We start from the raw sequence: 27,494 nt of genomic DNA, 5'->3' as shown, positions 1-27,494 counted from the left end.
TTCATGTAATTTCTTGGAAGAAGGAAAGGCATTGCAGAGTTTCAGCAGGAAGAGAGAAGCTGTGTTCATTATGTGTTAGTTTCTTTTGAGGAGCTGTAGGAGGTGGTACTTTGGTGGCAGTATAAAATGTGATACATTGGTGACTGTCAAAGTAAGATTGTAATGGGTGTTCCTAAGCAAGATTTAGCTGATAAAAAAGGAAGAACTTTCTATTTTGAGAAATCTGAAAAGGAGGAACACTAGTAACAAAACTGCCATGTGCTGAATAGGGAAATATTAATCTGAAGATGAGTAGATCTTCCAGTACCGCCCTACTGACTGCTACCCATTGCTTACATAGCTCAGGCCAATCTCTATTCCTATGCAGTTGCCAAGGCCTGGACCTCTACCCCCTGACATTAAATGTCTGAATAGTAAACATACTTTCAAAGCCCTACTAAAAGATGATCTATTCAAAACTTGGATATGTTCCTGTACAGAACCAGACTAATTTCACCTGTTGCTGTCATTCAACATCCCTAGATCACAGGTGTACTGTGTAGTTTCACTTAGGGCATAGTACTGTGAGCCAGCTGTTTAGGTCACCTTTATAGTTAGAATTTCTAGTTTATGACCCTGTTTGTCTATGGAAATTTATTTTTGAATTTATGTTCAAACAATTCTATATTTTTTGTATAATATCTTGTTTAATTGTTTCTCAATATTCTAACCACTCTATGCTGCATCAATTGTAAAACTCTGATTTTTACTCCTTTTATATATTCTATACTCTTTGTACAAAATAGTTTTCATATAATTTTTGCATTATTTTTATTATTTTTTTATAATTTTTCTAATTTTTTACTATGTATTTAGAGCTTTTCTCCCCGGGCCTCCGCTGAAAACAGTCAACTTGTGTCCAGTTAGACTAACCCGGTAAACAAATGGACAATAAAAATAAATTAGGCATTGATTCTCACAACAGGGGGTCATGAGTGATGAATAATCACTTATGGTTGGATATCCTCTACAATATAACTCTGATGTGCTGAGACATATAAAAGAAGAGTTTGCCTGTGTGATCTCTCTCTCTCTCACCTAATGAATAGCCTGTTTTTTTCGTGTGTGTGTGTGTGCGTGTGCGTGCTTGTGTCTGTCTCTTAAATCTCCAGTGCACTGTAGGTCCCATTGATTAGGCCTCAGGCACTAGTGTGGTCATCTTTTTATTTATGCAATCCCTGCTCTTTGAACTCTCTGCCCTATTGGGTTAGTGGATGGTCACTCAGAAGTGCAGTAGGCATTGTTATTGATGTATTTTAATAGGATTCAGCAACAGTCCCAGAAGAAGAAACTATATTTTAAAACATCATTACCTGCACAGCTTTGACGATTGATTATTCCATTCATTTTGTTTAGGAGTGATTTTTCGAATGACAGTGATAGTTACGATGTTACAAATTAGATTAAGTGAAATAAAGTACTCCATAATTTATTTTGTGTACATTTGCCATGTTAATTTTGATGTAAGCCTGCTTCTCATTTTAACAGCTCCTTGTTTGTTTCAGAAAACAATGAAACAGTGAATGAGATATGTACACTAACCTTAGCAAATGTTTTCTGTCCACATCTGTATAATGTCTGTTCCTGTAATGTAAGTCAGAAGTGTTTGGTTCAGCTTTTACCAGTACATTTAATTTATGAAAACTTACACCTCGCAGTCTATGGGCAAGTATTTCTGACTGTGAAAAATGTGAGCTAGGCCCATTCTCTGTGATGTCACTATATGTAATGGCTGAACATGTCACGATTTGGGACGTGACACAAACCCTTTGAATCACATCTGACATACAGTACATTTGCATCATACTTCTAAGACTGACAAACTATGCCATTTGTGTTATATGTTTACCACAAGAAGGGTGAGTTAACACAACACATGACCACTATTGTCAAAGGATGTTGTAAGTCCACTGATTTTAATACAGATTAAGTAGTCCATTCACATTTCTCTTGTGTTGAAAAAGATATCACATGATTAAGAGTAACTTTAAATTCGGACTCGTGGATTGTTAAGTTGCAGACATGCTTGTATTCTATGCCGAAATCTTGTTTGATTTTATTTCCCTTTAGCATTCCTTGGCAAGGATCATTCACTGTAACCAAGTTTTCTAATATCTTCTAGGTTAATGTGAATATTAATGACGTTAACGATGTAAGGCCAGCATTCCCACGCCCGTATGAGGGACCATTTGATATTACTGAGGGGCAGCCTGGCCCCAGGGTATGGACCCTTACTGCAGTGGATCAAGATTCCGGCCCAAATGGCCAGGTGGAATACAGCATTATAGCCGGGGACCCACTGAGTGAGTATTTCTAATCTATTTTTCTGTGTGTTACTATGAATAAAACTTTATTTTTGTGACATAAAGCACTGACAGATATAACAGTGCTGTTTTCATGTTTCTCTGGTATATAAGTGCATCATTATTCAAAATTCATTTATTCTTCTCGTCAAAGAATTATGCGGGTTTTGTAATATCAATGGGACAAATGCTTTTATCTAAATGCCAAATCGTAACAATGTCGAACACTGACCAGTAACAGGCAAAGGATTAAAGACAAGTAATGATTTCAGTGGTGTTGCACAGTTTCCAGTGATTAGAAGGATACTTGAGTGGAAGAAGAGTGCATGCAGGCTACATATTTACTTGGTGCAACAGAGCATGGGGTTGTAAAAACATGGGTTGTAATCACAAGATCAGGGGCCACATACTCGAATACAGCAATCCCAAGATAAGCACACCAAGGTTCAAAAGTACAACTACCCTCAATGTCATACTCCTGGACTTGCACCCCCTCCCCCCCCCCAAACTCATGTTAGTGCTCGTTCATGAATCTGAACCAATAAGGAGTTACTGTCTTTTATGGATGTTGGTGAGCTAATTTCAGGAGTACTGCAACAGTAATCCTAAAACTGCCATTTACTGTGACAGTTCCTTTTTGTATTTCATGACACAATAATTCATCTTATTCAAAGGTGCTTACATAGAACCTTATCAAAGTAGCAGAAGCATCTGAATTGCTGTGCAGTCAGTGGTCTTTTAGGCTAGGCTGTAACCCTGGCATGAGAACATATGAGAGAATATTTATTATTCAGGTTTGAATATATTCAGATGTTATTAATGTATTTCATTTTCAACTGTTAGAGTAGCTTTGTGATATGACCACCATAAAAAATGTGAAACTGCTACTTAATGAGCTATATGGAAGTGTGTATGTATACATAACATTTATCATATTTCTTCATTTGATTTGGTTATTTTTATGTAGACCACATCACAACAAAGTTAGTTACTTTCTGCCAAGTTTCAGTCAACTCTAAAGAGCGCTAATGTTATATATAAAATAAAATGTCATATCAGCTGTCCTCATAAACCCAATGAACCCTACAGAGTACAACAAATGTGAACTCAAAGTCTCAACTAATGTGAAGCACATTACATTAAGTCCTAAAATACATGTTTATAAATATGCATTTGTATGTATATTTGTATGTATGTATATATTAAAATCATAATGCACTGAAATCAGAACTAAGGCAAATGTAAACTTAATCACACAGCAGAAATGAATCCCTTTTCCACAAAATAAGAACCTGTCTTAATGAAAAACTACAGATCCCACAAAAACAATTGCTATATGCAAAGTCTGCCACTAATAGTATTATAAAATATACATGACCTTCATTTTAAAAACCTTTGGAATACTTCTGTTCGATTGTTAAATTGTAGTCACTTTATAGCGTTGCCACCTTTTCAAATGCCCAAAGTGGGACATTTTTGGTACAAACGTCAGATTTTGCAGAGCGAAAGCATAACCATGGCCAGTACAAAGGACAAAACTTCACTTTTTTGCCTAAATAAAAGCTTATTCTTGTAGCATTTTTGTTGCTTATTCTGTTTCTTATAACATTTAGGTGTTTCAGATACAGAATAAGTGTGTTATGCAACTATTACATAAAATCTCAGGATATTTGCCATTTTTTCAATTTTTTTGCAGGACACAAACGTTCAAAGAAGGACTGTCCTCGCAAAGTGGGACAGGTGGTAAATCTATCACTTTAGCATTGACAAACTACAGTAACTATGTAAAACAGATACTTTTATCCGAGATGAAGTGTGTGAGAGAGAGAACTGACTGTGAAGCCATTTTTTTATTTTATTTATTTATTTTTCTTGCACCAAGCCTGACTAGTGCTCTCCCTGTGATTGTGTGGTTATATTATGCATTCACAACTCTGCTGTGTTATAGTATTTTTAGGTCCTTTACCATATGAAATCTTAATTTTGAGAGATTGTATAACTTGCTTGTCTGAACAGAGTCTGTAAACTGTGTTTATCATGTATTATGTAATGTTTCTTCTGTTTGTACCTTGAAGCTTTTCTCCCCAGGCTTCTACTGAAAATGGACATGTATCCAGTCAGCCTACCCCGTTCAACAAATGTAAAAGAAAATAAAAAAAATAAATAAATTTAACAGGCAGGGCAGACTGTATGACAGTCAGAGTATCCATGGCAGAAAACATACCTCCTAATGTGCTTCCAATACAAATGCAGATAGGGGAAGGTGCACATAAACAATGTATCAGGCAGATGTCTCCATTGAATCGTTTCAGTGCAGGATGACATGTGTAGTAAGAAGTTATTCACTGGAGTTCTAAAAAGAAGTAAATCAGAAAAGTTACTTAATTATTTATTTACTGCTCGCAAGGCCAGACTGTATAGTGGTGAGAGTTGTTTTAAGATCAGCAAGAGTAAACTGCTCTCAAATTCATTATAGGTAGGTACTGGGCTATTGACCCTAGGGCCTATATAAGCCTAGCCAAAAAGGTACCCTGGCTTTCGTCACCCAAGAAAATTATTTTCCTGTGCCCCTGTTGAGCAGAGCCACAGAGGTGATCCCCGGGGGTGAATTTCCTATTTACCATCCAATCATCAAGATTTTTCTTGAAGAGTGCTAATGAGGAGCTTTGTTTGATATAAATAGGTAGTTTGTTCAGAGTATGGGAAGTCTCTGGGACAGGAATGTATCCCTCTAGCATGTTCTGTTTATTGTGGTGAGATGGTTTAGGTACCTAGAGTGTGTAGCTTGGAGGGATTGGGATTTCTTTAAGTGAAGCATGTCCAACATCTCTGAGTTTGACATAGCTTTGTATGTTAGGCAGAGATTGCCTCTGAGTAGGCGATATGCGACAGATTAAAGCTGGAGTTTTTTGAGACCGTCTGTGTAGGCCATCTGTTTGAGGCCGGTAATGCTCTTTGTGAGGTATTTCTGCGGCCTTTCCACTTGTAGATGTCTTGTGAGGTACATACCAAAAGGGGCGTTGCACTCTATAATGGGTCTAATGAGTGACGAGTAGAGGGGAACCATGACCTCTTTTTTCCTGGATGAGAAACCTTTTGTAATGAGGTGTGCCATGTAGAAGGATTTCCTGACTATTGTGGTGATGTGATTATCAAAGGAGAGACTACTGTCTACCTGTGTCCCAAGGTCTCTTATCACACTTTCAGTGTTAAGTGGGCTACCACCTATGTTGGTAGCTCATGGTTACAGAGTTTTTACCAAAGGGGATGACTATGCACTTTTTGGCATTGAGCTTGAGGCCATGGCTTTGACACTAGGCATCTGTCTCCGTGAGGCCCTTTTATAAGATGTTCACATCATTAGGAGATTCAATTATGGCTCCTAGTTTGCAGTCATCTGCGAACTTCATTAGCACTTCTGTGTTAGCCTGTACTTCAGAAAAGTAGATCCCAAACAGGAGAGGACCCAGGACTGAACCCTGTGGTACTCCACTTATCACTGGTCTGAAGAAGGATTTGGAGTCTGCTACTTTCAGAGTGTGGATTCTGTCAGTGAGCCAGTTGGCAACTCATCTTGTGACATACGGATTTAGACCTAGTTTAGTGAGTTTATCTATAATTCCAGAGTGGGGGATGGTGTCAAAAGCCTTAGCAAGATCTAGATAGGCTGTGTGAACCACCTTACCCTTGTCTACGGCTTTGGTGACTGCTTCAAAGAAGTCTGTCAGGTTTAGGAGACATGATTTGCCTTTTACAAACCTGAACTGGGTGGGGTACAGAGTTTAAAGAATACCAATGTCTTTGTGTATAAGATACATGATAATACATTCCATGGCCTTGCAGACCAGGCTTGGTAGGCTAATAGGGCTGTAGTTCCCAGGGTCCGTGGTGGCTCCCCCTTTGTGGAGTGGGATAACCGTTGCTGTGCGCCATTCAGTGGGCACAATGCCTGAAATGAGGCTATGATTGAACATTGTACTTAGGTGGGGTGCCAGTTTGTTCTGTAGTTTATGTAGAACTGGGATGTTGTCAGGTCCCATGGATGCTGTGCTCTTGGCTTTGGGGAATGAGGTTTTTACCTGTGCAGCCGTGATTACAGGAACCTTGCATTCTTCTGATATAGAGATGGGCACTTTAGGGGGTGATAGAGGGGGTAAAGATAGCACTGAACCTGCCAGGATGTTGGCAATATCATTTGGGTCTATATATTTAGTGTTGTTGTGCTGTAACTCTTTCTTTCTTTATTTTGTTCTTCATACATCTTCACTTGGCCAAATACAATACTCAAGTACGTAAACCTGGAGTGACTAAACCAAAGCCACTGGGAGTATAACTTGATCTGTTCATTTATTTGCAACCTGTGTGTCTTTACAGCCTTACTCAGAAATGTGACGGACTGTGCTGAACAAACCACGCAATTAATGAGGTCTAGAGAAAGAGTCCTTAGGAAATAACTTTTTCTCCCTTTGCCAAATGCATTTAAGAGGCTCAGACTTTTTGAAAAAGTCCACCAAATGCTATCAGAATTTCTGTCAGCAAAACTCCACAATTATAACTACAATACGTCAAAAATGGTAGAGATGTTGCCAGAACAAGTGAAGAAATGTATAAAAGTGTCAAGCATTTGATTTGGTCCCATCCATTGCCAACTAATCTTTGTAGTCCATAAGCTCACTTGAATAGAATTATCTGTCTCTGAAAACATTGTACCTGATTATTTTAAAATATCCTTAGATATGACAGTACTTCCTTAAAAAAGCAACAGTTATGGCCGGCTCAGAGGAATAAAGTATTGAATATGACCAAGATAAGTCACGATTAAAAACTGCTCAAGGCACGTTAGTGAACCAGGATGTTGTGTGTGTATGTGATCAGCATACCTCAGCTTCTTAGTGTAAGAAATCTAGACAAAGCCAAAAATGAGGGGGAAAAAAGGCCCAAAAATAGGGACAGATTTTAAATATTGATCTTATAAACTTAGGTAGTTGATAGAATAACAGGCTCTGCCTTAGCCTGCATTTTCTGAAAGATATGAAGTCTGAAACTTAAATATCTGTCATTATTTGCTGACTTTCAATCCTCAGTGGTTTGCCAGAAAATCACAAATTTTATGAGGAATAGACCCGAAATATGAGGCAAAAATCTGGGCATTCTGCTAAATACTGTACAATTGAGAGCTATAGTGACTAGCCAGTAGTGACCCACCAATCCTTGTAGGAAAGTAGCAGCAGCTACATTCCTCACACCTGGTAGAGGTTGAGTATTAAAGCAGGCCATTACATACATAATGATGTTTCATTCTGACCTGTCAGCTAACATGCAGCACGCATCACTAAGTTGATATTTTAGGCTCTACTTTGACTGCCAGGGAGAAGGGTGAACTCTGCAGGACACTGTGTGGAATTTCCAACTTTCACCCACCTTCTTCTCCCACTGTCCTTAGGCATAGGGCATTGAGACAGTGGTGGTGATAGGATTTGATAATTGCCATGACACAGGAAAAAAAAAAGTCCCAGAAAAAAAGTTGTTGGTGCTGTTTTCCACTCTTTTTATCCTTACTCCATAAACTGTCTTCCTGTCTCTCTACGTATTTTCCACATTCTAGCACCACTGCACTCCAAACACCTGCTAGCCTGGATTCTTTAAACTAATCACTAGTATTTAAGTAATAAAATATCATTTCTTTTTCTTCATGCACTGTAGATGTATGTTATAGAAAAACAGCTTCTGTGATTCTTGCAATAAAATAGAACTTGGAATGAGAAAACTGCACAGTAAGATACATTTCACATTATCTGCAGGCCTGGACTGTTTGACTTAAGTAAGAATTTTAGCAATTTGTCACTATGGTCCATTTGATTAATCTCTAAATACCAGTACATGTCTGACATTTCTGTGGCATCCTTCCACATAAACTAACGATAATTGTGACAAATAGTTTTTTTTTAAAGTAAAGAGTGACAAATAAAAGCCCAGCAACAACAAAAAGAAAAAAAATTGCACTTACCTGGATTCTTATCATCTGACAACACCTGCAGAATTGTTTTGACATTCATTTGCAGTGACCTTCATATTTCTAAAAAAAAATAGCAATGGAGTAGAGTAAGCTCCATCCGTCATGATGATGATGGTGTAGTTACAGTTTTATGCTTCACTAAAGTTGATCCCCGTTAGCAGAAAAAATGCCCTTTCAAGGCTGTTTTTTTTTTCCTTCAAAAACTGTATTTTTTACTTTATGTATATTTATTTGCTGGTGTAGTCAAATGGACACTATAAAATGCAGGAAATAAAGAAGAAAGAGTGCTTAAAAAATTCTTAAAAATCATGGGTAGAGATGTCCAGATGATTTTAAAGCAGTCATTGTCATGTCTGCTCTATTTGCGGATAACCTGGGTAACATCACCACAAAAATGGAAATGCTATAAGGCTGTTGTTTGTAAGGGCAGGTGGTGCTTGCTAAGATTTCTTATTAGTATGCAGCTGAAGAGCAATTCACAGGAACCACATTAGCCCTGTAAGTTTCTCGAAATTCATGTTTCATTTTACCTTCACATTTTACATTTTCTTTGATACAGTTTTCTATAATTTATCATTCTTATCAGTGTAGGAAGGGAGTTCCTTGACCTGCCAGAATTCAGCCGTTTGCCCTTGTGTCTGATTAAATTGTGTGGTTCCTCCTAAATCCTGTCATAGTTTTGTGTCATTTTGAGATAAGCTAAATTTTTATTCACTCGGAAATGTGATATGCACTAGCAAATTAGTAAATGTCCTGTGTTCATACATGTTTCATGTTATCTAATCTTCTGACATGTGCTCATCCCAGCAAAGCACATCTCCAAATAAATGTGGAGAGAGGGAAGTGTTAACAGCACATTACATATAAGGCTTTAAGGCGTCTTTCCTATGAGTCACAAGGAAAATAAATGTAAGAAGCATCAGAATGACTTCTAAATATCAAGTATAGACTTGAAATCACTGGACAATGATGCATTTCCTATAGAACTAAAAAAAAAAAAAACAGAATACAAACTCATGGAAAAGCAAAGTCCATGCAAAACAGCAAAATCCAAAACAAAAAAGATTAACTTCACAGTGCCAATAGGTTTATTAAAAGACGAAGCTTTTGGATCAAAATATCCTTCTTCAGTGTAATTACACTGAATCTTTGTCTTTTAATAAACCTATTGACATTGTGAAGTTCGTCTCTTTTTGGGGGTATTTCCTGTAGAGAAATGAGGCATGATATACATTTGTAGGGGTAAATTGCTTGGATAGAGTGAACACATGCAGTAAAAATCATGGTAGGTGTGTATTTCTAGTGGGCATGATTTAGAGCTGGTCAGGTCATAAGATTAAAAATTGTGAGGGAAATGTATAAAGGATTTTCATGAGTTGGTGGTTATTAACAAAGCAAATATTTAAATAGTGTGTTTGTAGTTCTGGAAAATGGTCCAGTCTAGGGGAGTAAGCTGAGTTTTATTGTGATTATATTCAACATTACAATGTATTCTCTAGCTTCTGAGCAAGATCCAGCTGAATGTGCCCCGTCCTACCAACATATGGGTCTATATCATAACATCAAAGCTGACATGTCGAACGCTCACATAGTGAAAAATCACGTCCTTGAAGTTTATTAATTTTGTTTGCAGTACAGTCAAGATCAGGATTTTTGCCCTTTCCTCACTGTAGTGCGAACTCGGAGTAGAAATATATATTTAGCAGTGGGTGTGGGGGGCACAGCCCCCACAATACCATTGTTGATTATGTGAATATTCACTCGTGAGCCTTCAACGTTGTCGGTTTCGATGTTATGATATAGATGCCAACATACAGCTGTGGAAAGCACTTATAATTGCTAACTCTAGAAGGGTTTCAGTATTAGTGCATTTTTATTTTATTTATTTATTTATAATTAATGCAGGTAGTGCTCATTGTCGTGAATCATTTTTAGGCTCAATCCGGGAGTTTTGGTGATCTGTATACATCTGTTTAATCTAAATCCTTTTAGTATCAGTTCAATATACATTCACAAAGAACATGACCTATGTATCTAGTGTAGTCTGTTTTTCATCCACATCGCACACTACTAAACTAGCATGTGATCATTGCTTCACAAGAAGAAGGTTGTTTTTAGATGCACAATAAATATTCCACAGGTGTTTTGAATGGTACTGTCTGTTAAAGTTTAATTAGTTTTGGAAATTGCCAGCAATAACTTCATGAGTCACTTTAGCATTATAAAACTCTAAAAATGTGTGTATTCCAGTCATTCGCTTTTTTAATTTTTAACTAAATTGGTTATTAAATATTATTAATTTATTAACCAAGTAAGTAATAGTAGTTGTCCATTTTCCCAAATGCTATACCGATGGATATTTCATTGTAACCAACCAGCCAGTGTATTTTTGAGAAGTAGGAGAAAACAGGAGTTTCGAGAGAAAACCCACAGCGACAAATGGAAAACATACAAATGCCATACAGCGACTGCCGATCAAATTTGAACCACAGACACTAGAGCTTTAAGGCAGAGATTTTAACCACTAAGCCACCATGCTGCTCATATATGTTAACACAGGTTACCTTCATTTCACTGAAAGCTCATTTGACTGACAAACATTTTAGTTGGACCAAATGACTGAAACTTCATTTGACTGACAATTCATTTGACTGACAATTAGTACTGGCAGTGTCTAGAGTACTGTAAGGCAAGTAAAAGGAATATGTCCTATTCTGCACTGTAGTGCCGCCCTGGAGTTAGTATATATATATATAGTGGGGGGGGGGCATAGCCCCCCACTTACTTTGGTTTTACTAAACAATATAAAACCAAACGCAGAGAATATAACATGAAACTAAGTGGGAGGCTGTGCCCCCCCACAGCCCCTTAACTATATATACTAACTCCAGGTCCACACATCAGTCGGGAAAAGGACGTATTCCTTTTACTTGCCTTACAGTGCTCTAGACACTGCCCATACTAATTGTCAGCCAAATGAACTGTCAGTCAAATGAACTGTCAGTGGAATGAAGTTTCAGTCATTTGGTCTCAGTCAAATGAGTGTCAATCAAATGAACTTTCAGTCAAATGAAGGTAACCCGTTAATGCATATACTGTTCTACCATACAGTAGAAGAGACAAACATTTACAGCAGTGCTCTGTTTTGTTTATCTGTACTGTACCTCTGTCATGTGAAATTATGCATTTATGCAAGTCTTGAAGTCCCAGTTCTATAAATGCATATATTGTGTCTCTATTTCCTGCTCCCTTAAGTTACTAAATCTGAGATCTCAGTGATTTGGGAAGATAACTTTTAGAAAACTGCAAGCTCATCAGTTTGAGGCAGTGGCTGGCATTGTGCACTGGCCTGCAGTTATTGTAATACTCAGGGAGAGAATGGTAGTAATAAAATGGTATGTGCAAAGTATTCACAAAAATAAACTGCACTTATTTCTGTTCAAGCTTACCTGCTTGTGCTTCTAACTAAAATCATCAAACCTGTTGAATATTTAGCACTAAGTAAAGAACCTCAACATTGCAGAAATCTGCTTGTGGCCAGGCTGTAGTTTGTTTAAGAACAAAACAGAATTATATTCTGCCTGATAAAACTATATAATGTCAGTTTTCCCACATTCTTATGATATATTCTGCATGTTATGTTATGGCTCTACATCTCCATTGACCTCCCTTATTCTGTGGGCTATTTTTGAGTTGGCCATGCAGGTAAAATATTTATCAAAGATCCTATAGGACTCAAGCTGCCACCAGTAAAAGATTTATAGTAATTCAATGAAAATTTTAATTGCATAGGACTCATTCCAATATTTATGCATTCGAAAGGTACAAGTTAAAAAACATTTTTGAAAGAGACATAATAAAACAGCATCATTTCTGCTTTTAAAAGAAGGGGTATCTACAACCTCTCAAAAATAAAGTCTTTGTAAAAACTGAAACATACCACCCATACCCCCACAGGCTACTAAAAATTATACTCTTCAGAATAAAATAAAAACTTTAATTGTTAAGACTTAAAATGAGACGTAAAACAATAAAACAAAGCCCTTGCTGATTTGTATATGATGAGCGCTTTTGGCTAAAAGCCATCCTCAGATCATAAAGAATCAAGTTCTACTGGGCTAAGAGAATAAAACACCAATCATGTGGCCAAATCCAAGCCAACACCTTTTTTTAAAGCAATGAGTTCACAGCCAATCAGAGATCTTGAAGGAAACGCACCTCCAAGTTGCCAAATAAAGACAATTTCCTTGAAGAAACAGTACATATCAGACTAAGGAAGCCTTGTCAACACAAATCAGTGTTGATGTTACCTCACTTCTTTCTTCCCCAGTAAATACTTTGGGTTTATATAACTACTTAGGGCTTATATAAATAACACCAGTCCTTTTTAAATGAAACTTAACAAAAAAAATGCAGTAGTTCTAATTCCATTGCTGAGACAGTCATTAATTAATTTCTCTTGGTTCAAACTGTCAAGCAAAATAAAGGACATAAACACATAGTGGAAATTGACTTCTTGTGCTGATAAGAACAAACTCCATGGGGTTACTGATTCAGCATCTGGTATTCACAGGCAGTCTCCCATCCAAGTACTAAGCAGGCCTGACCCTGCTTAGCTTCCAAGACCAGATAAGATTGGGCACATTCAAAGTGGTATGGCCATGCAAGCAAAATCTGCTTCTTTGTGAAATAGATACATACCAAGCTAGAACAGCTTTTGTACCATTGGCCCATGTTGCTATTCCATTGTTCATTTTCCCATTATTAATGGCAAAGGCACATATAGATGTCATCAGTTCCTCTTGGCGAGAACTTCCCAAATTACATAATTGTTCAAAATCCATTGCATAAAGACAAATGTGCAGTCACTAGTTGTTTATCTCAACACAGACTTTCTCTGCCGTGAACTATCTTTCAACTACTAAAGAGGCTTAAAGAATACCAACATCAAGGAAGTGATTTCCTTTGATCCTCACTGTTTCAAACTTCACTTGTCTCCATAAAACATCCTTATATTGAAAATCCTTTTCTTTAAGGTTACAATAAACTTCACATTCCTTGCTAGAAGACCAGCTGCAGAGTCCTTTGTTCCACTTGTCAACATATGGATACGCCTTGCCTTTAAAATCGGTTTAAGTGGTACAACTGCATTTAGGCCCAGAGGTGATCTGCTCGGAGATTGATAATCCAGTTCACCTTACATATTTCTGTCCTGTTGCTTATATCTCCACCTCTAGGACCTTCAAAGACACTATCAATGGCTTTAAACATGAAGGAATGTAGGGGATACTGAATGACATGATTTGCCATAAAGTTTTTGTGATCCTTATGCTGGATATCTCTCAGATGACGCAACACTCTGTCCTTGAATTGTTGGTTGGTTGGTTTTGCCTACATAATAAGCAGAACACTTTAAACAAGTAGCTAAGTAAACAATATGTTTACTATTACAGGTAGCACTGCATGAAAAATTATATTCCAGTCCTGTAATGGGATGTTTGAATACATTGCTGGTATCTATCACAGGGCAGGCTTTACACCTGAAACATTTAAAAGTTCCTTTCTTATTGATAGAACATTTTCTAGAGAAATCATCGTAAGTACTTAGTAACCTTTTTAAGTTCTTTTTGTTTTTAAAAAATAATTTTGGCCTCTCTCCCACTATTTCTTTCCATTTTTCATCTTGGGTCAACACCGCCCAAAACTTCTTGACAGTGTTACATATATGCCTCAAATCATTACTATATCTGAGCATTAGACCAAGGGTTTGCTGTCTTTTGGAACAGTCATTGGATGGCCTCTGTGCTTTCCTGTTAGAAAAATAGGGTTTTCCTTTTCTGACATTTTCTATTGATTCTGATTCCATTGAGGTGTCTTTAGTTGCATAGCCTCTCTCCTTTAAACGATACTCCAATTTAACCTTTTCACATTCATAATCTGTGGCTTTAGTACACAGTCTTGAGATGCATGTGGCTTGATTCTCCATTATATTCTTGAAAACATGTCCAGGATGCATGCTGTTCCTGTGCAAATAATGGTTCTTCCATGTTTCTTTCCTATGGATTGATGTCTCTATGCCAAATGTCAGCTCCAGTTCTATCTTCGCATCTAAGAAATCAATTGTTTCTTTGGAACTATTAACTGTGAACTTAAGAAAGTCAGTAGAGTGGTTCAAATAATCTGTGAATAGCATCAATTGTGAATCATCACATTTCCACAATATAAAGATGTCGTCCACAAAACGTTCATAGAATATTAAATGTTCTTTCTATGGATTTCTATCAGAAAGTCCCATTGTGCTAATACAAGGTTTAAATTACTTGTTCGCACAAGGGATCCCTATGGCTACCCCCCAGCATTATCAGAAATATTCCTTCCGATAGATAAAAACATTGTTTTCAAGGATAAGCTCCAAAAGTGTACATATTAGATCAATATTCACATTCATATCTCTCAGAACCACTGTATTCCTGATGGCTTCAACCCCATAGGTATTAGGAATAACTGTGAAGAGGCTAGTGATGTCCATGGTTACCAACAGCATCTCTGAGTAGACTTCATTACTGTTTATGATGGAATATAGTGTGCTAAGAAAGCTACCTGTGTCTTTCAACACCATGGTAGCTTGTGGTAACAGTTTCTTCAATTGTTCCTCAACATATATGGATAAGGGTTATGTAATCCATCCCCTACCTGCTACAGTGAGGTGAAGTGGTGGATTTTGTCTATCCTTATGGGTCTTCAGTAAGCCACTGCTATTCGGTACAGTTGGATTAGTAACTTCAAAAATGTCGTGTATTTCCTTAGTTAACTGACCAGTCATCAGCAGCTCAACAAGATAATCTTTCACACTTGAGACCATTTTATTGATTACTTTTGCTGATCTGTGTATAAGTTTGTGCATCAGTCAGCATTTCTTTCATTCGATCCCGATACCATGGGGAGTCCATCAAAGCTGTGGCTCCTCCCTTATCTGCTAGTTTGATCACTATGTCTTCTCTATTACTTAGATCATTCAGTGCTTGTCTTTCAGGTGCTGTTAAATTATGGAAGTGTCTGGAACAATCACTTTCTTGTGTCAAGCTTCCTACTTCACTTTCACAGAGCCGAATAAATAAATCTGCAGCTGGATGACTGACTGGTACAAAATTACTGGGTTTCTTATATGACTTGGTTCTTCTTCCTGTTTTTTCCCAAAGATATTTTTTGGGGTGACATTTCTCCTGAAGTAACTAACATCCAATGCAAACTCACTTAAGTTTGAACACAATGATGGTATAAATGTGAGACCTTTGTTTAATTGCTGAATTTGGTCTCTATTCGGGTCCAACCAATATATATTTATTACTAGTGTACTATTACTTAATTCATTGTTTTTTTTTTCATTTTCCTTTCTTTGTTAATGGATCTGGAGTTTCTGTACAAGTTCTGCTTGAGAAAAATGATAAATTGTGAACTATGGGTTGATGGGAAGCTCCCTCTTTAGGTCTGGTTCCTGTGGCTAAGACACCTTCTGTAAACTCTGTGCCATTCATAATATTTGTTTCTGTACTTAATGCTAAGTTTCTTTCAGCATTTAGAGAGGTGGACAGCATATCACTGTTGTTTCTATCCTGCACTCCTGTTGATTGTGCTGCAGCCACTGTTTCTTTAATGTCTGACTGATGCAGCTTGGCTTTATTAGAAGATTGTTTAGATGTAAAATTTGTCCTCTCTCTCGGCCATTCAAATATATGTCCTTGTTTAAAATCCTGCATGTCTTTAGATTGCTTATGAATCTTTTGTTCTTTTAATTTGCTGTCATATACATTCAAGTTAAACTTCAAATTCTCCAGCTTACTTAATCTGCCATCCGATAATTCCATCTGTTCTAATTCCAGTTGCTTGGTTTTAGGTTCATAGGTAGGTACTAGGCTATCTGCCTGAGGGCATTTACAAACCTAGCCAGTGTGTGTCAGCTTTTGCCGCCCCATTGATAATTAACTGAGCCTCTGTCAAGAAGAGCCAATGAAGTGATCCCAGGGGTGTATTTTCTGTTACCCATCCACTCGTCAAGGTTTCTCTTGAAGAGTGTTAGTGAGGGGCTCTGCCTAATGTAGTTAGGAATTTTGCTCCAAAGCATGGGGAGTTTCTGTGACCGGAATCTATCCCTCCTGCATGTTCTATTTATTGTTGTGGCGAGGTTTAGCTCACTAGAGTTAGTGGCTCGCAGTGACTTGGATTTCTTTAGGTGGAGCATGTCCATCAATTCTGAGTTGGACATAGCTTTATAAGTCAGGCAGAGATCACCTCTGAGTAAGCGATATGCTACTGAGTACACCTGGAGTTTTTCCAGTCGGGCTGCATAGGACTTACGTTTGAGACCAGCAATCCTCTTGGTGAGGTACTTTTGTGGTCTTTCCAGCTGTTGGAAGTGTCTTGTGAGGTACATCCCAAATGGAGTATTGTACTCTATGATGGGTCTGATGAGTGATGAGTAGAGGGGCACTATAACCTCTTTATTTCTAGGTGCAAACCCTTTAGAAATTAGATGGGCAACATAGAAGGATTTCCTAACTACTTTGGCAATATGATTGTCAAAGGAGAGATTACTATCTACCTGGGTCCCCAGATCTCTTATTACCCCTTCTGTATTAAGGGGGCTGCCACCTATGTGGTAATTCATGGGTGTTTTGTTTTTCCCAAATGGAATGACTGTGCATTTTTTGGCATTTAGCTTGAGGCCATGACTTTGACACCAGGTGTCTCTCTCAGAAAGGCCCTTTTGGAGAATGTCTGTGTCAGCCGGAGAGTCACTTATGGATTCCAGTTTGCAGTCATCAGCAAATGTGGTTAGCCATAGTCCTCCTGTGTTTGCGTGTATTTCTGAGAAGTATATACCGAACAGTAGGGGTCCCAGGACCGAGCCTTGTGGGACACCACTTGTGACTGGTTTAGAGAAAGACATGGAGCCCGCTATTCTTACCGTGTGAGTTCTGTCTGTAAGCCAGTTGGCAACCCATCTAGCGACGTAGGGGTTTATGTTCAGGCTGGTGAGTTTTTCTATAATTCCCAAGTGGGGAATGGTGTCAAAAGCCTTGGTGAGGTCAAGCTAGGCTGTGTGAACTACCTTCCCCTCATCTATGGCCTTGGTGACTGTCTCGAAGAACTCAACCAGGTTTAGTAGGCATGATCTGCCCTTAAAGCTGAACTGGGATGGGTCAAGTGTTTGGAGGTTCCCAATGTCTTTGTTAATGAATTCCATGATGATGTGCTCCATAGCCTTGCAGACCAGGCTAGTCAGGCTTATGGGGCGATAGTTACCAGGGTCAGTTGTGGCCCCTCCTTTGTGGAGTACAATAACCGTTGCTGTGCGCCAATCTATGGGCACATAGCCTGTGGAGAGGCTGAGGTTGAACAGTGTGATCTGAAGTAGGCAGACTTCATTTGTCTGCAACCTGTGGGTGTCGGATCCGACCTCGGATCCGAGCCGGCATTTCAAAAGCTTTAGGCTCCGAGCTCCTAGCTCCTCCCTCTACCCATAATCCCCTGCCAAGCCCTAACTGACCTCAGATTTCGTTTGCCGCTTTCAAGTTTGCAACGGACTCCTCGAGCTCCTGGTTACAGATAAGAGTTTTGACTGAAAATTTTTGGAAAACTTTAACTTTTTTAATTTGATTAGTTAGAGTGTATGTGTTAGGCTTTCCTCTCTCTATCTTTTTAATTTTCTTCGGTTTTATTGAGTTTGTGTGTACTGTGTGTTTTAGGCCTGTTAGGGCTTAAGATGTCTGAAGCCCATAAGGCAGTGTTCTCTAAATGTACCGAGTCTGGCCATAAGCTGTCCCCAGTGGATGGCCACACTGGCAAAATGCTTGGGGTTGAACACCTGTCATCTGGTTGTACCATTTGTGCAGAGTTCAACCCCGGTCGAGGTGAAGCTTGTTCTGGCGGGCTTCTCCCTCCAGATGCGGCTCCGGCCTCTGCCCCTACTAGCCAGCAGCCTTCAGCGGGTGCTGTGGTCTCCCTCCCGGCTGGGACTCAACCTCCCTCAAAAAAGCCGGAGGAGAGGGAGACTTCAAGGGAGAAAGAGAAAAAGGAGAGACACAAGGAGAGGCACCACAAACGGAGAGCCGAGACCTCAAGTTCGGCTCCTCCGGCCTCCCTGTGTCTTCTAGATCTCCTCCTCCTCGGCTCCACTCCCCTCGGTTCTCTTCTGGGCCCGAGGAGGAGGAGGCTAGCCCTTCTGTGAGGTCCCCGAGGTGGCTCTCTAGGTCTGCTTTGGTGGCCTCATCTAGATCCACCTTTTCCATGAGCGAAGCAGATATGGACCGGATGATGAGGCGTTTCATCCAGGCCCAAATGCAAATGGGAGTGCTCTTAGCCCCCCCCCATCCGGGAGGGGCTTCAACCCCTTTTTTCGCCCCCTTGGCTCCTTCTCCGACCCACACCCTGGGTTTGGAGCTGTCGGTGCCGGGCAGAGTTGGATCCGGGGGTGGGTCGGATCCGATGGGTCGGTGCACCTCGGATCTGACCCATCCCTTGAGTGCTTCGGGTACTTCAGACCCGACCTCTCAGAGCTGAGGGCCTAGCCTCGGATCCGAGGGAGCTGGTGTGTCTTCGGCTCCGTCTAAGTTGGAGCACACCGGTCTCTCGGATCCGACAGTTTCGGCTCCGACTCCGGTCCGTGTGTCGGATCCGAGTGGGGGTCAGCTCTCGGGGCTTAGAGAAGCTGGCTTCCCCTCGGCTTTCCGCGTAGTGAAAGGGCGCTGTTGAGGACTACCGGACCCCGGTCCACCCCGCTGGCTGCTCCACCCGCATTCCCTTGCAGTTGGGTCAGGCTCCCATCAGCCGGTCCCAGGGACAGCCCGCCTCGATGTCCCAAGTAGTTCCCTTGGAGCATCTAGCTGCTGAAGAGGACTCGGACAGTCCCCGAGGAAGTGCCTCGGGCGGAGTGTAAGGAGGCATGGACTCCCCAGTCCCACATCAAGATCCCCTATCAAGACACAGACTTGGATGAAGGGGAGGGCTCCCCAAGATTACCCCCGGAAGACATCTCATTTGGAGATATTATGGAAATGTTAAGGATCGGGGGGGGGTCTGCCCCCAAGGCCTCCTCAGACGAGTCTGTGTTCTTGGAGGCATTTGAGGCGGGCCCATCTACCTCTTGGGTGTCCCCTCCTGCCGATCCTCTGGTGTACCTTATATCCACCAGAGCATGGAAGGATCTGGACACCGTTGAGCCTATACCCAAGCGTCCAGACCGTATCCTGAGCCCCCCGGTGGACCGCACTCACTGGAGTAAGGGCCCCCCGGTAGATGCCATGATGATGGCTGCAGCCACAAAGAGGGAGTTGGCACAGGAGAGTCCCTCTATGCATCCTCCGGGCAAGGAGTCCCGCTCGATGGATCGCATTGGGAAGCGAGTTTTTAGTTCAGCAACCTTCTCTTTGAGAGCGCTGAACTACATTGCACATGTTATCCGGATGCAGCGGGACCTGATTAAAGAGTAGGCTGCATCCCCCCCAGAGTCCATATCGGGTGAGGACAAACAAGTGTATTCAACCCGTATGGCCACTCTTAGAGCAGTTTCCAATATGTCTATGCGGCTACTTTCTCACGCTACCGAGGGAGCCGCTAGAGCCAGCGGAGCGGGCCTAGTCATGAGACGTCAGGCCTGGCTCCGCCACTGTGATTTCGCAGAGCCCTTCAAGGTGACTTTCGCGAATGCCCCCTTTGATGGTTCTGCCTTGTTTGGCAAAACTGTTCGCGATACATTAGTCCAGAGCGAGAAGGAAGGGAAGACGCTGTCTGCCGTCGGAGTCTGCTTCTCAGCTCCCCAGAGGTCCTTCTCGAAGAACCAAAAGGGACAGAAGAAGATGTGGTTCCGGAAGTCGCAGCAGTCCCAACCTGCTCCGGATAACCAGTCCTTCCGTGGCAGAGGAGGACAGGGAGGTCGCCGTCCTAGAGGCAGAGGGGCTCCTAGAAACTTTGGGTCCAGAGAACCTTTCTCTGACAGACCCATGCAACAGCCCTGAAGGCTTGCCCGGCTGTCCGTCTCTGGAGGCAGTCGGGGGGCGTTTTTTGAGGCACCTGACTTCTTGGGAGTCAATCACAACAGACCGTTGGGTGCCTCGTGTGATATCCAGAGGTTATACCATTCCCCTGAACAAAATCCCCAGATCCCGCAGCCTCCCCGATGTACCACCCGACCAAAGGGAGGCAGCAGCTGTCGAAATCGAGCAGCTGCTAGTAAAGAGCCATCCAGCGGCGTCCCGAGATCAGACCGGATCAGGGTTTTACTCCAGGTTCTTCTTGGTGCCAAAAACGGGGGACTTAAGACCGATCTTAGACCTTTCCCTATTGAACCTGTCAGTAACCAAGCAAAAGTTCCGGATGGTCACCCTACAATCTATACTCGCCCTCTTGCGGGAGAGCGATTTGATGTGCTCTATCGACTTCAGACGCAGCGTACTACCACATTCGGATGGACAGATGGTCCAGGAGGTTCCGCTTCCGGGCTGGGAGCCAGCCACTACCAGTTCAGGGTCCTCCGGTCTCACCTCTGCCCCCAGGGTGTTCACCAAGGTACTAAGCAGTATAGCGGCCCACCTGAGACTCCAGGGATTACGGGTCTTTCCCACACCTGACGACTGGGCTCCCAAACGCATCATCAAGGCATCTACTGTGCTCAGCCAGGGACTATTTCCTCCTTATAGCCCCAAGGCTGGGTATCACCATAAACTGGGAGAAATCTTTACTGCACCCCACACAACTTATACATTTCATAGGAGGAAGGTTGGACACAAGATCAATGCGGGCCTTCCTCACCCCAGACAGGCTGTCCAGCCTGAAGTGTCATATCACAGCAGTCCTACAACCGTTTCCGACAGCGGCTTCGGTCCTGAGGGCCCTGGGTTCAATGGCAGCAGCTATTCCACTTCTTCTACATGCTCGCTTACACATGCGGGTTCTTCAATGGACCCTACAAGTCCAGTGGTCCCCGCTATACTCCTCTCTCAACAGCCCAATAGCAGTCAGCAGGCATGCAAGGACTCCCTGTTCTGGTGGCTCCAGTCTCCGGAGCCTCTAGCAGGGAGACCCTTTGTGCAGCATTCCCCGAGCCACGGTGACTATGGACGCTTCTCACCTTGGGGGCATTCTATGGGCAAGATTGTCCAAGGCACGTGAAACACCTCAGAGACCTCGTTGCATATAAATGTCCTGGAGATGAGGGCGGCTCCAGCGTTGCGTCCTAGCGTTGCAAGCACTTCACAGCCTTCTTCCCACGGGGACTATTGCGATCCAGACAGACAACATGTCGGTAGTCTGGTACATCAACAAGCAGGGAGGAACCAGGTCCTATCCCCTTTGTCGAGAGGCCATGAGAGTCTGGGAATGGGCAATTTCCACCAAACGCTTTCTTGTAGCAATGCACATTCCGGGAAAGTCCAACATCCTTGCGGACAAGCTCAGTCGCACCATTCTTTCCCGCTTGCAGTGGTCTCTCAATCCTCTGGTAGCGAAGAAGATTTTTGCCGTCTGGGGGCACCTTGTTGCGATCTTTTGCTTCTCACTCAAACGCCAAATGCGACAGTTTCTTCGCTCTACTTCCCCACCTGGGGATCCCGGCAGCTCTGGTGCATGCTTGGCCTCGGTCTCCTTTATGCCTATCCTCCACTGCCTCTGATGCAGAGGCTCTTGCAGAAAGCCAACAGTTTGGGGAGCAGAATGATTCTCATTGCCCCGTTCTGGCCTCGTCAGCCCTGGTTCCCTTATGTATGGTCTCACAAAGTGAATCCCCTGCCTTGATTCTGGATCCGATCCCAGATCTCATCTCCCATCCTCTAGAACTCCCAGTCCCGAATCTACACACCCTGAAATTGGCAGCCTGGCTGCTCCAGTTCCATCCTTGATTAGGACTCCCGGTATCTCGTCATCTGTCAAGGCCATTTTAGTGGCGGCTCATAAACCTTCCACTAGGAAGGTTTATCGGAGCAAATGGAAAAGGTTTTCTATTTGGGCGGTCCAGAAAAGTATTGATCCTTTTTCAGCACCTATGTCTGCAGTACTGGATTTCTTAACAGACCTCTTTCATCAAGGGGCTAGTTCTTCCACGGTAAAGGTACAAATGGCAGCGATTTCCCATTATCATATGGGTCATGAGTCAGCTCCCCTCATGACTGCGAAAATCTGTAAGACCTTTCTTAAAGGAGTTTTTCTGTTGAGGCCACTGGTCAAAGAAGCTGTACCACCTTGGGACCTATCCTTAGTTCTACAGGCCCTTACTGCTCCTCCCTTTGAGCCTGCAGCTTCTGCAGATCTAAAGTACCTTTCCTGGAAGACTGCTTTCTTGGTAGCCATCACATCAGCCAGAAGAGTGTCGGAACTTCAGGCTCTATGCATCAAACCTTTTACCTCTCCTTCTTTCCAGATAGGGTGTGCCTCAGGACAAATCCATCCTTTCTTCCAAAAGTTTCTTCGGAATCTAATATTAATCAATCAATCAACTTACCTGTGTTTTTCCCCAAGTACAAAAACAAAGGAGAATATAAGCTGCATTCTTTAGATGTTCATAGACAATTGCGCTTTTACATTCACAGAACGGCTGGTCTTAGACAATCAGATCAGCTGTTCGTCTCCTTTGCTAAATTTGCTATGGGCAAAGCGGTTTCCAAAGTCACACTATCGAGATGGATTGCTAATTGTATTCTGCAGGCTTATGACACTTCAGGTAGGCCTGCTCCTCAAAGGGTTACGGCTCATTCTACTAGGGCAGTTTCCATGTCAGCCGCTTTTAAGTCCCGAGTGCCACTGGATGATATCTGTGCGGCAGCCACTTGGGCCTCGTCTCATACCTTCATTTCTCATTATAAGGTGGATGTTGTTTCCAGGGGAACAGCATCCTTTGGTTGAGCGTTCGTGCCGGAACATCCTTCCATGTGCCGCCCACCCGCCCAAGATTTAGGTAGCTGGGGACTCTGTCCCACAGGCTGCAGACAAATGAAGTCTGCCTACTTCAGATTTAGAAGTTATGTACTCACCATAACGTTCCATCTGAGTAGGTGACTTCATTTGGATCTATCCTCCATCCCCTGACCTTTATACAACTAGAGTTTATGTATCTATTTAGATACTTTTTATTCTAGTATTATATAGGCAAACTCAATCTGAGGTCAGTTAGGGCTTGGCAGGGGATTATGGGTAGAGGGAGGAGCTAGGAGCTCGGAGCCTAAAGCTTTTGAAATGCCGGCTCGGATCCGAGGTCGGATCCGATACCCACAGGTTGCATCCAAATGAAGTCACCTACTCAGATGGAACGTTATGGTGAGTACATAACTTCTAATTTAAGTGGGGGGGGTTAGTTCGTTCTGTAGTTCGTGCAAGATGCAGCCTGGGACACCATCTGGCCCCATTGATACTGTGCTTTCGGCTTTTGAAAGGGCTGTTTTCACTTGTGCGTCTGTGATTTCCGGGATGCTACACTTTTCCGGTATTGTTGTGGGACCTTTTGGGGGTGAGAGTGGGATGAAGTTTGCACTGACTCTATCTGCCAGGATGTTGGCAATATCAGTGGGTTCGGTATATTTTGTGCTATTTTGCACTAGCTCAGAGCAGATCTGTGAGTTGCCACTTAGATTCTTGATATAGCTAAAGAAGGCTTTGTGGTTATCTTTGGAATCCTTGGCTATTTTTCTTTTGAAGTTAGCCTTGGAGGATTTTATGAGGGACCTTAGTTTCTTACTGATACTGATCAAGTGTGTCTTTCCTTCTTAGGATTTGCTTTTTTTCTGAACTAGTTTCCTCCTCCTATTGTATAGCCTGTTTATGGCAGGGATCCACCAGACTGGTTTCCTTCTCTTAGGGGAGTGAGTCTTGGTTTTGCTAGGGATGGCACGATCCATGCATCCTTGTAGGTGCTCATAGAGTGCATTTGTAAAGGTTCCTGCATCTTGGACACCATTATCTTTTAGGGTAGGGGCCGTGAAACTTACCACCTCTGTCGTAAGTAAGGTGAAGTTTGCTATAGAAAAGTGTTTCACTGTGATTTCCTTGGTTGGATGTGGTGTAGACATCCAGAGTGATTAGTTTATGGTCTGATCTAACCAGTAATGGGTTGACCTCTGGTGTGGAACACCTGTCGCCCATGTTGGTGATGACCAGGACCAATATGTTTTCACCTCTGGTAGGGGAGTTTACCAGCTGATCCAGGGCATTTGAGTTGATAAATTCCAGGAAGCGCTGGACCTGGGAGTTTGTACTTGAGTAGTTTTCCCAGTTAATGATAGGGTAATTGAAATCACCCAATATCAGGGTGTTTGGTAGGATCTTCATGTTTTCCAGTGTCTCCAGAAAGGCAGAGTGGTGGTCCTGGATCATGGAGGGTGATCTGTAGCAGGCCACAATTTGCATTGCAGATTTGCCTGATGTTAGTTGCACATGGATGATCTCGGAGGTATCATGCTGTGCCACTAACCTGGAGGTGTAGGTATCCTTGATGAATATGAATACACCCCCTCCTTTTGTGTTTCGGTCCATGTTCTGTGGCCAAAATGTGTGGTATGAGTTGTAGCCCGATAGTGCTGGGGTGCTCTGTGGAGCCTTGAACCAGGTTTCAGTTACTACACAGATGTCGACGTTCTCCATACTGAGGAGTGCTTCCAGTATGTGCATTTTGAGATTTAAACTCCTGGCATTGAGTAGCATAACCCTCATTTTTTTATTTGTGCTGTTTACAGAGGTGGGTTTGACTTTTGAGCCTTGCCTAAAAAAGGCACTATGGGGGCAGCAAGAGCCTTGGCCAGTATTTGAAAGCCTAGGGGTGACAGGTGCAAGCCGTCTCTTGCGATGCAATGAGGCCTGTCGAGCATGTTGTCCTAGGCTGACAGACATGGGATCCCCTTTGAATGACAACAGAAGCTTAGCCAATTGTTGAAATTGATCATTTTTTCTTTATACTGCTGTATCATTCTTGGTGAGGGCAGGATGCTACTCAGGGTCAGGGTCATACCCGCCTGGGTTACATGATCAGAAAGCTCTTCCATGTCTCTTTTCATGTAGACCAGGGAGGTACATCTCAGGTCATTCACACCAACATGAACAATGACAGAGTCATATTTGTACTTGTTCTAGAGTGATCTGAGTGCTTGTGTTATGTGGCGGATTCTGGCTCCCGACAGGCAGCTAACAGTAACCTTCTCCTTGTCCAGCCTAGTGAGTGGGACGTCAGTGTGCCTGACTATAGAGTCACCTATTACTAGTGCGTTAGGTATGTTATTTTGCCTTAAGGGCTGTGATTGTGCGGCACACTGATTTTGTGTTTTATGTGTTGTCTGGTTTGCGACAGGAGGTGCAGGTTTTTTGGGTGTCTGCTTTGGAGGTCTGTGAAGCTTTTGCAGGTTTTTATTTAGAGCCTCTGAGTATGATTTTGTGTATTTTTTGCCAGTGCTGGTTTAGTATGTCTTTGTGAGGCTGGAGGTGTGGTGCAAGTGTTAACCTTCTCCTCATGACTGCCTGTTCCAGTCTTGGGTGGAGAGAGCTTAGCCTCCAATTTAGCTATATAATTGCATCTCTTGCATATGCTAATGTTTTGTGGTAGGAGGACAGGATTGTCTTTGTACATGAGGCAGTTGTAACATTGCCTCAGGATATCCAGGTTCACCAGCTGGACTGGAGAGTATACCTGAAATTGCCCTTTGGTCATGCCTGAATAGTAGGGTGAGCTGCTTAGTCACTTGGTTGGTGAGGGGTGAATAATGAGCCTTGTCCTGCTGGGCAATCAAGTGTCGGGGTATATTAGTGCTTGCTATTAGGTCTGAGCAAGTGCTGGACTGTAGGATGCTTTTTAAGTGCTTAGGTTGAGAGTTAGACTACTTTCAAGGGAAAAACTGAAGAGGAGACTTGGTGGAGCCAGGATAAGTTTAGCCCTAGCTAACCGGTGCTGCACGGATGTGCAAAATCGTGCAAACACGGTTTTAATGTGTTTAGCTATGCTCTCTTCTTCCGGTTTGAAATATTCAATTAACAACCTTATATACTTAAAGCCTGTTTCTAGGTTAATGGCTTGCCATTTAGCCAGCAGTTCTGGAAGACTATTTCCATAACTAGGCATGCATTTAACTCTCATTCCCCTAGGAATCACCCTGTAGTACATACTTGCTTCAAGATGAAACTGCTGCCACTGCAATCTTTTTCAGGTGGTAGGCTGTGTTTTCTACATCTTTAAGTATATTTTCAAAGCGTTCTATCTCCAGTGTCTCATTGTTAAAAGAAATTGTATCTGGATCAAAATTCAAACACAATAGTGGATTGACATTCTCACCCCGGCACTCTGTGGTATTCCTGGTTCTAATAAAGTCTATAGAAACTCTCCCTTTTCCCAAGGTCTCTGTTGCAGTGTTAAATTCAGCCGTGTGCAGTCAAAGGATCCAAAACAACAGAAGCAGGAAAAAGAAACTCTCCTGTGGCTGTCAAAGGTATCATATACAAATCAACAAGGGCTTTGTTTTATTGCTTTACATCTCATTTAAAGTCTTAACAATTAAAGTTTTTATTTTATTCTGCAGAGTATAAATTTTAGTAGCCTGTGGTGGTGTGTTTCAGTTTTTACACAGACTTTTGCTTAATTTTTGAAGCCACGTTTGGCAGTCACAGGAGAGTTTCTTCTTCTTCTCTCTATAATAAAGTAGGTGACTGACTGCTTATTGTTTAATGTGTAGATTAATAAATGCAGATTCCAATTTTTATTCATCTAACTGGAACTTTCACTTTGGACTGCATTAGTTATGCAGACACCTGTCTACCTAGTGAGTGGTTCTATATAACAAAAACTTACATGATACCAAGCTTATGGACATATTTATTCTATTATACATAAAAATCCTTGAATGTTTTATTAAAGTATTTTGAGAAGTGTGAAAACTTCAAAACATATGTATTTGCTGTGACTGATTATGTTCCTTATATCATTATTGACAGTAAATGCGGTGATGCATTACATTATTGTGAATAAAAAGAGCCACCTTCTACATCCATGTGGATTGTTCGGTTTGAATCTGTGATTTATTTATAAGTGATATTTACAGAATCATTTGAAAAATTGTATGACAGTTTATATTTATATATTTTTTTAATAGTTTTCGTGATATGGCTTTTACTAC

The 27,494-nt window shown here is 41.8% G+C and overlaps 1 protein-coding gene across 1 annotated transcript in view; it reads left to right on the top strand.

Annotated features, from left to right (window-relative positions):
• Positions 1–27,494, top strand: part of CDH23 (cadherin related 23) — a 2,508,764-nt gene that overhangs the window by 1,738,454 nt on the left and 742,816 nt on the right. Inside the window, exon 20 of the mRNA XM_044056944.1 lies at positions 2,162–2,342. Within this exon, the coding sequence (XP_043912879.1) occupies positions 2,162–2,342 (181 nt within the window). The remainder of the gene's footprint in view (positions 1–2,161; positions 2,343–27,494) is intronic.

Source organism: Protopterus annectens, chromosome 14.part0 (assembly GCF_019279795.1).
Source record: "Protopterus annectens isolate FY-2018-M chromosome 14.part0, PAN1.0, whole genome shotgun sequence".
NCBI lineage: Eukaryota > Metazoa > Chordata > Ceratodontiformes > Protopteridae > Protopterus > Protopterus annectens.
The sequence above is the reverse complement of the archived record's forward strand: the minus strand, read 5'-3'. Positions and strand labels throughout refer to the sequence as shown.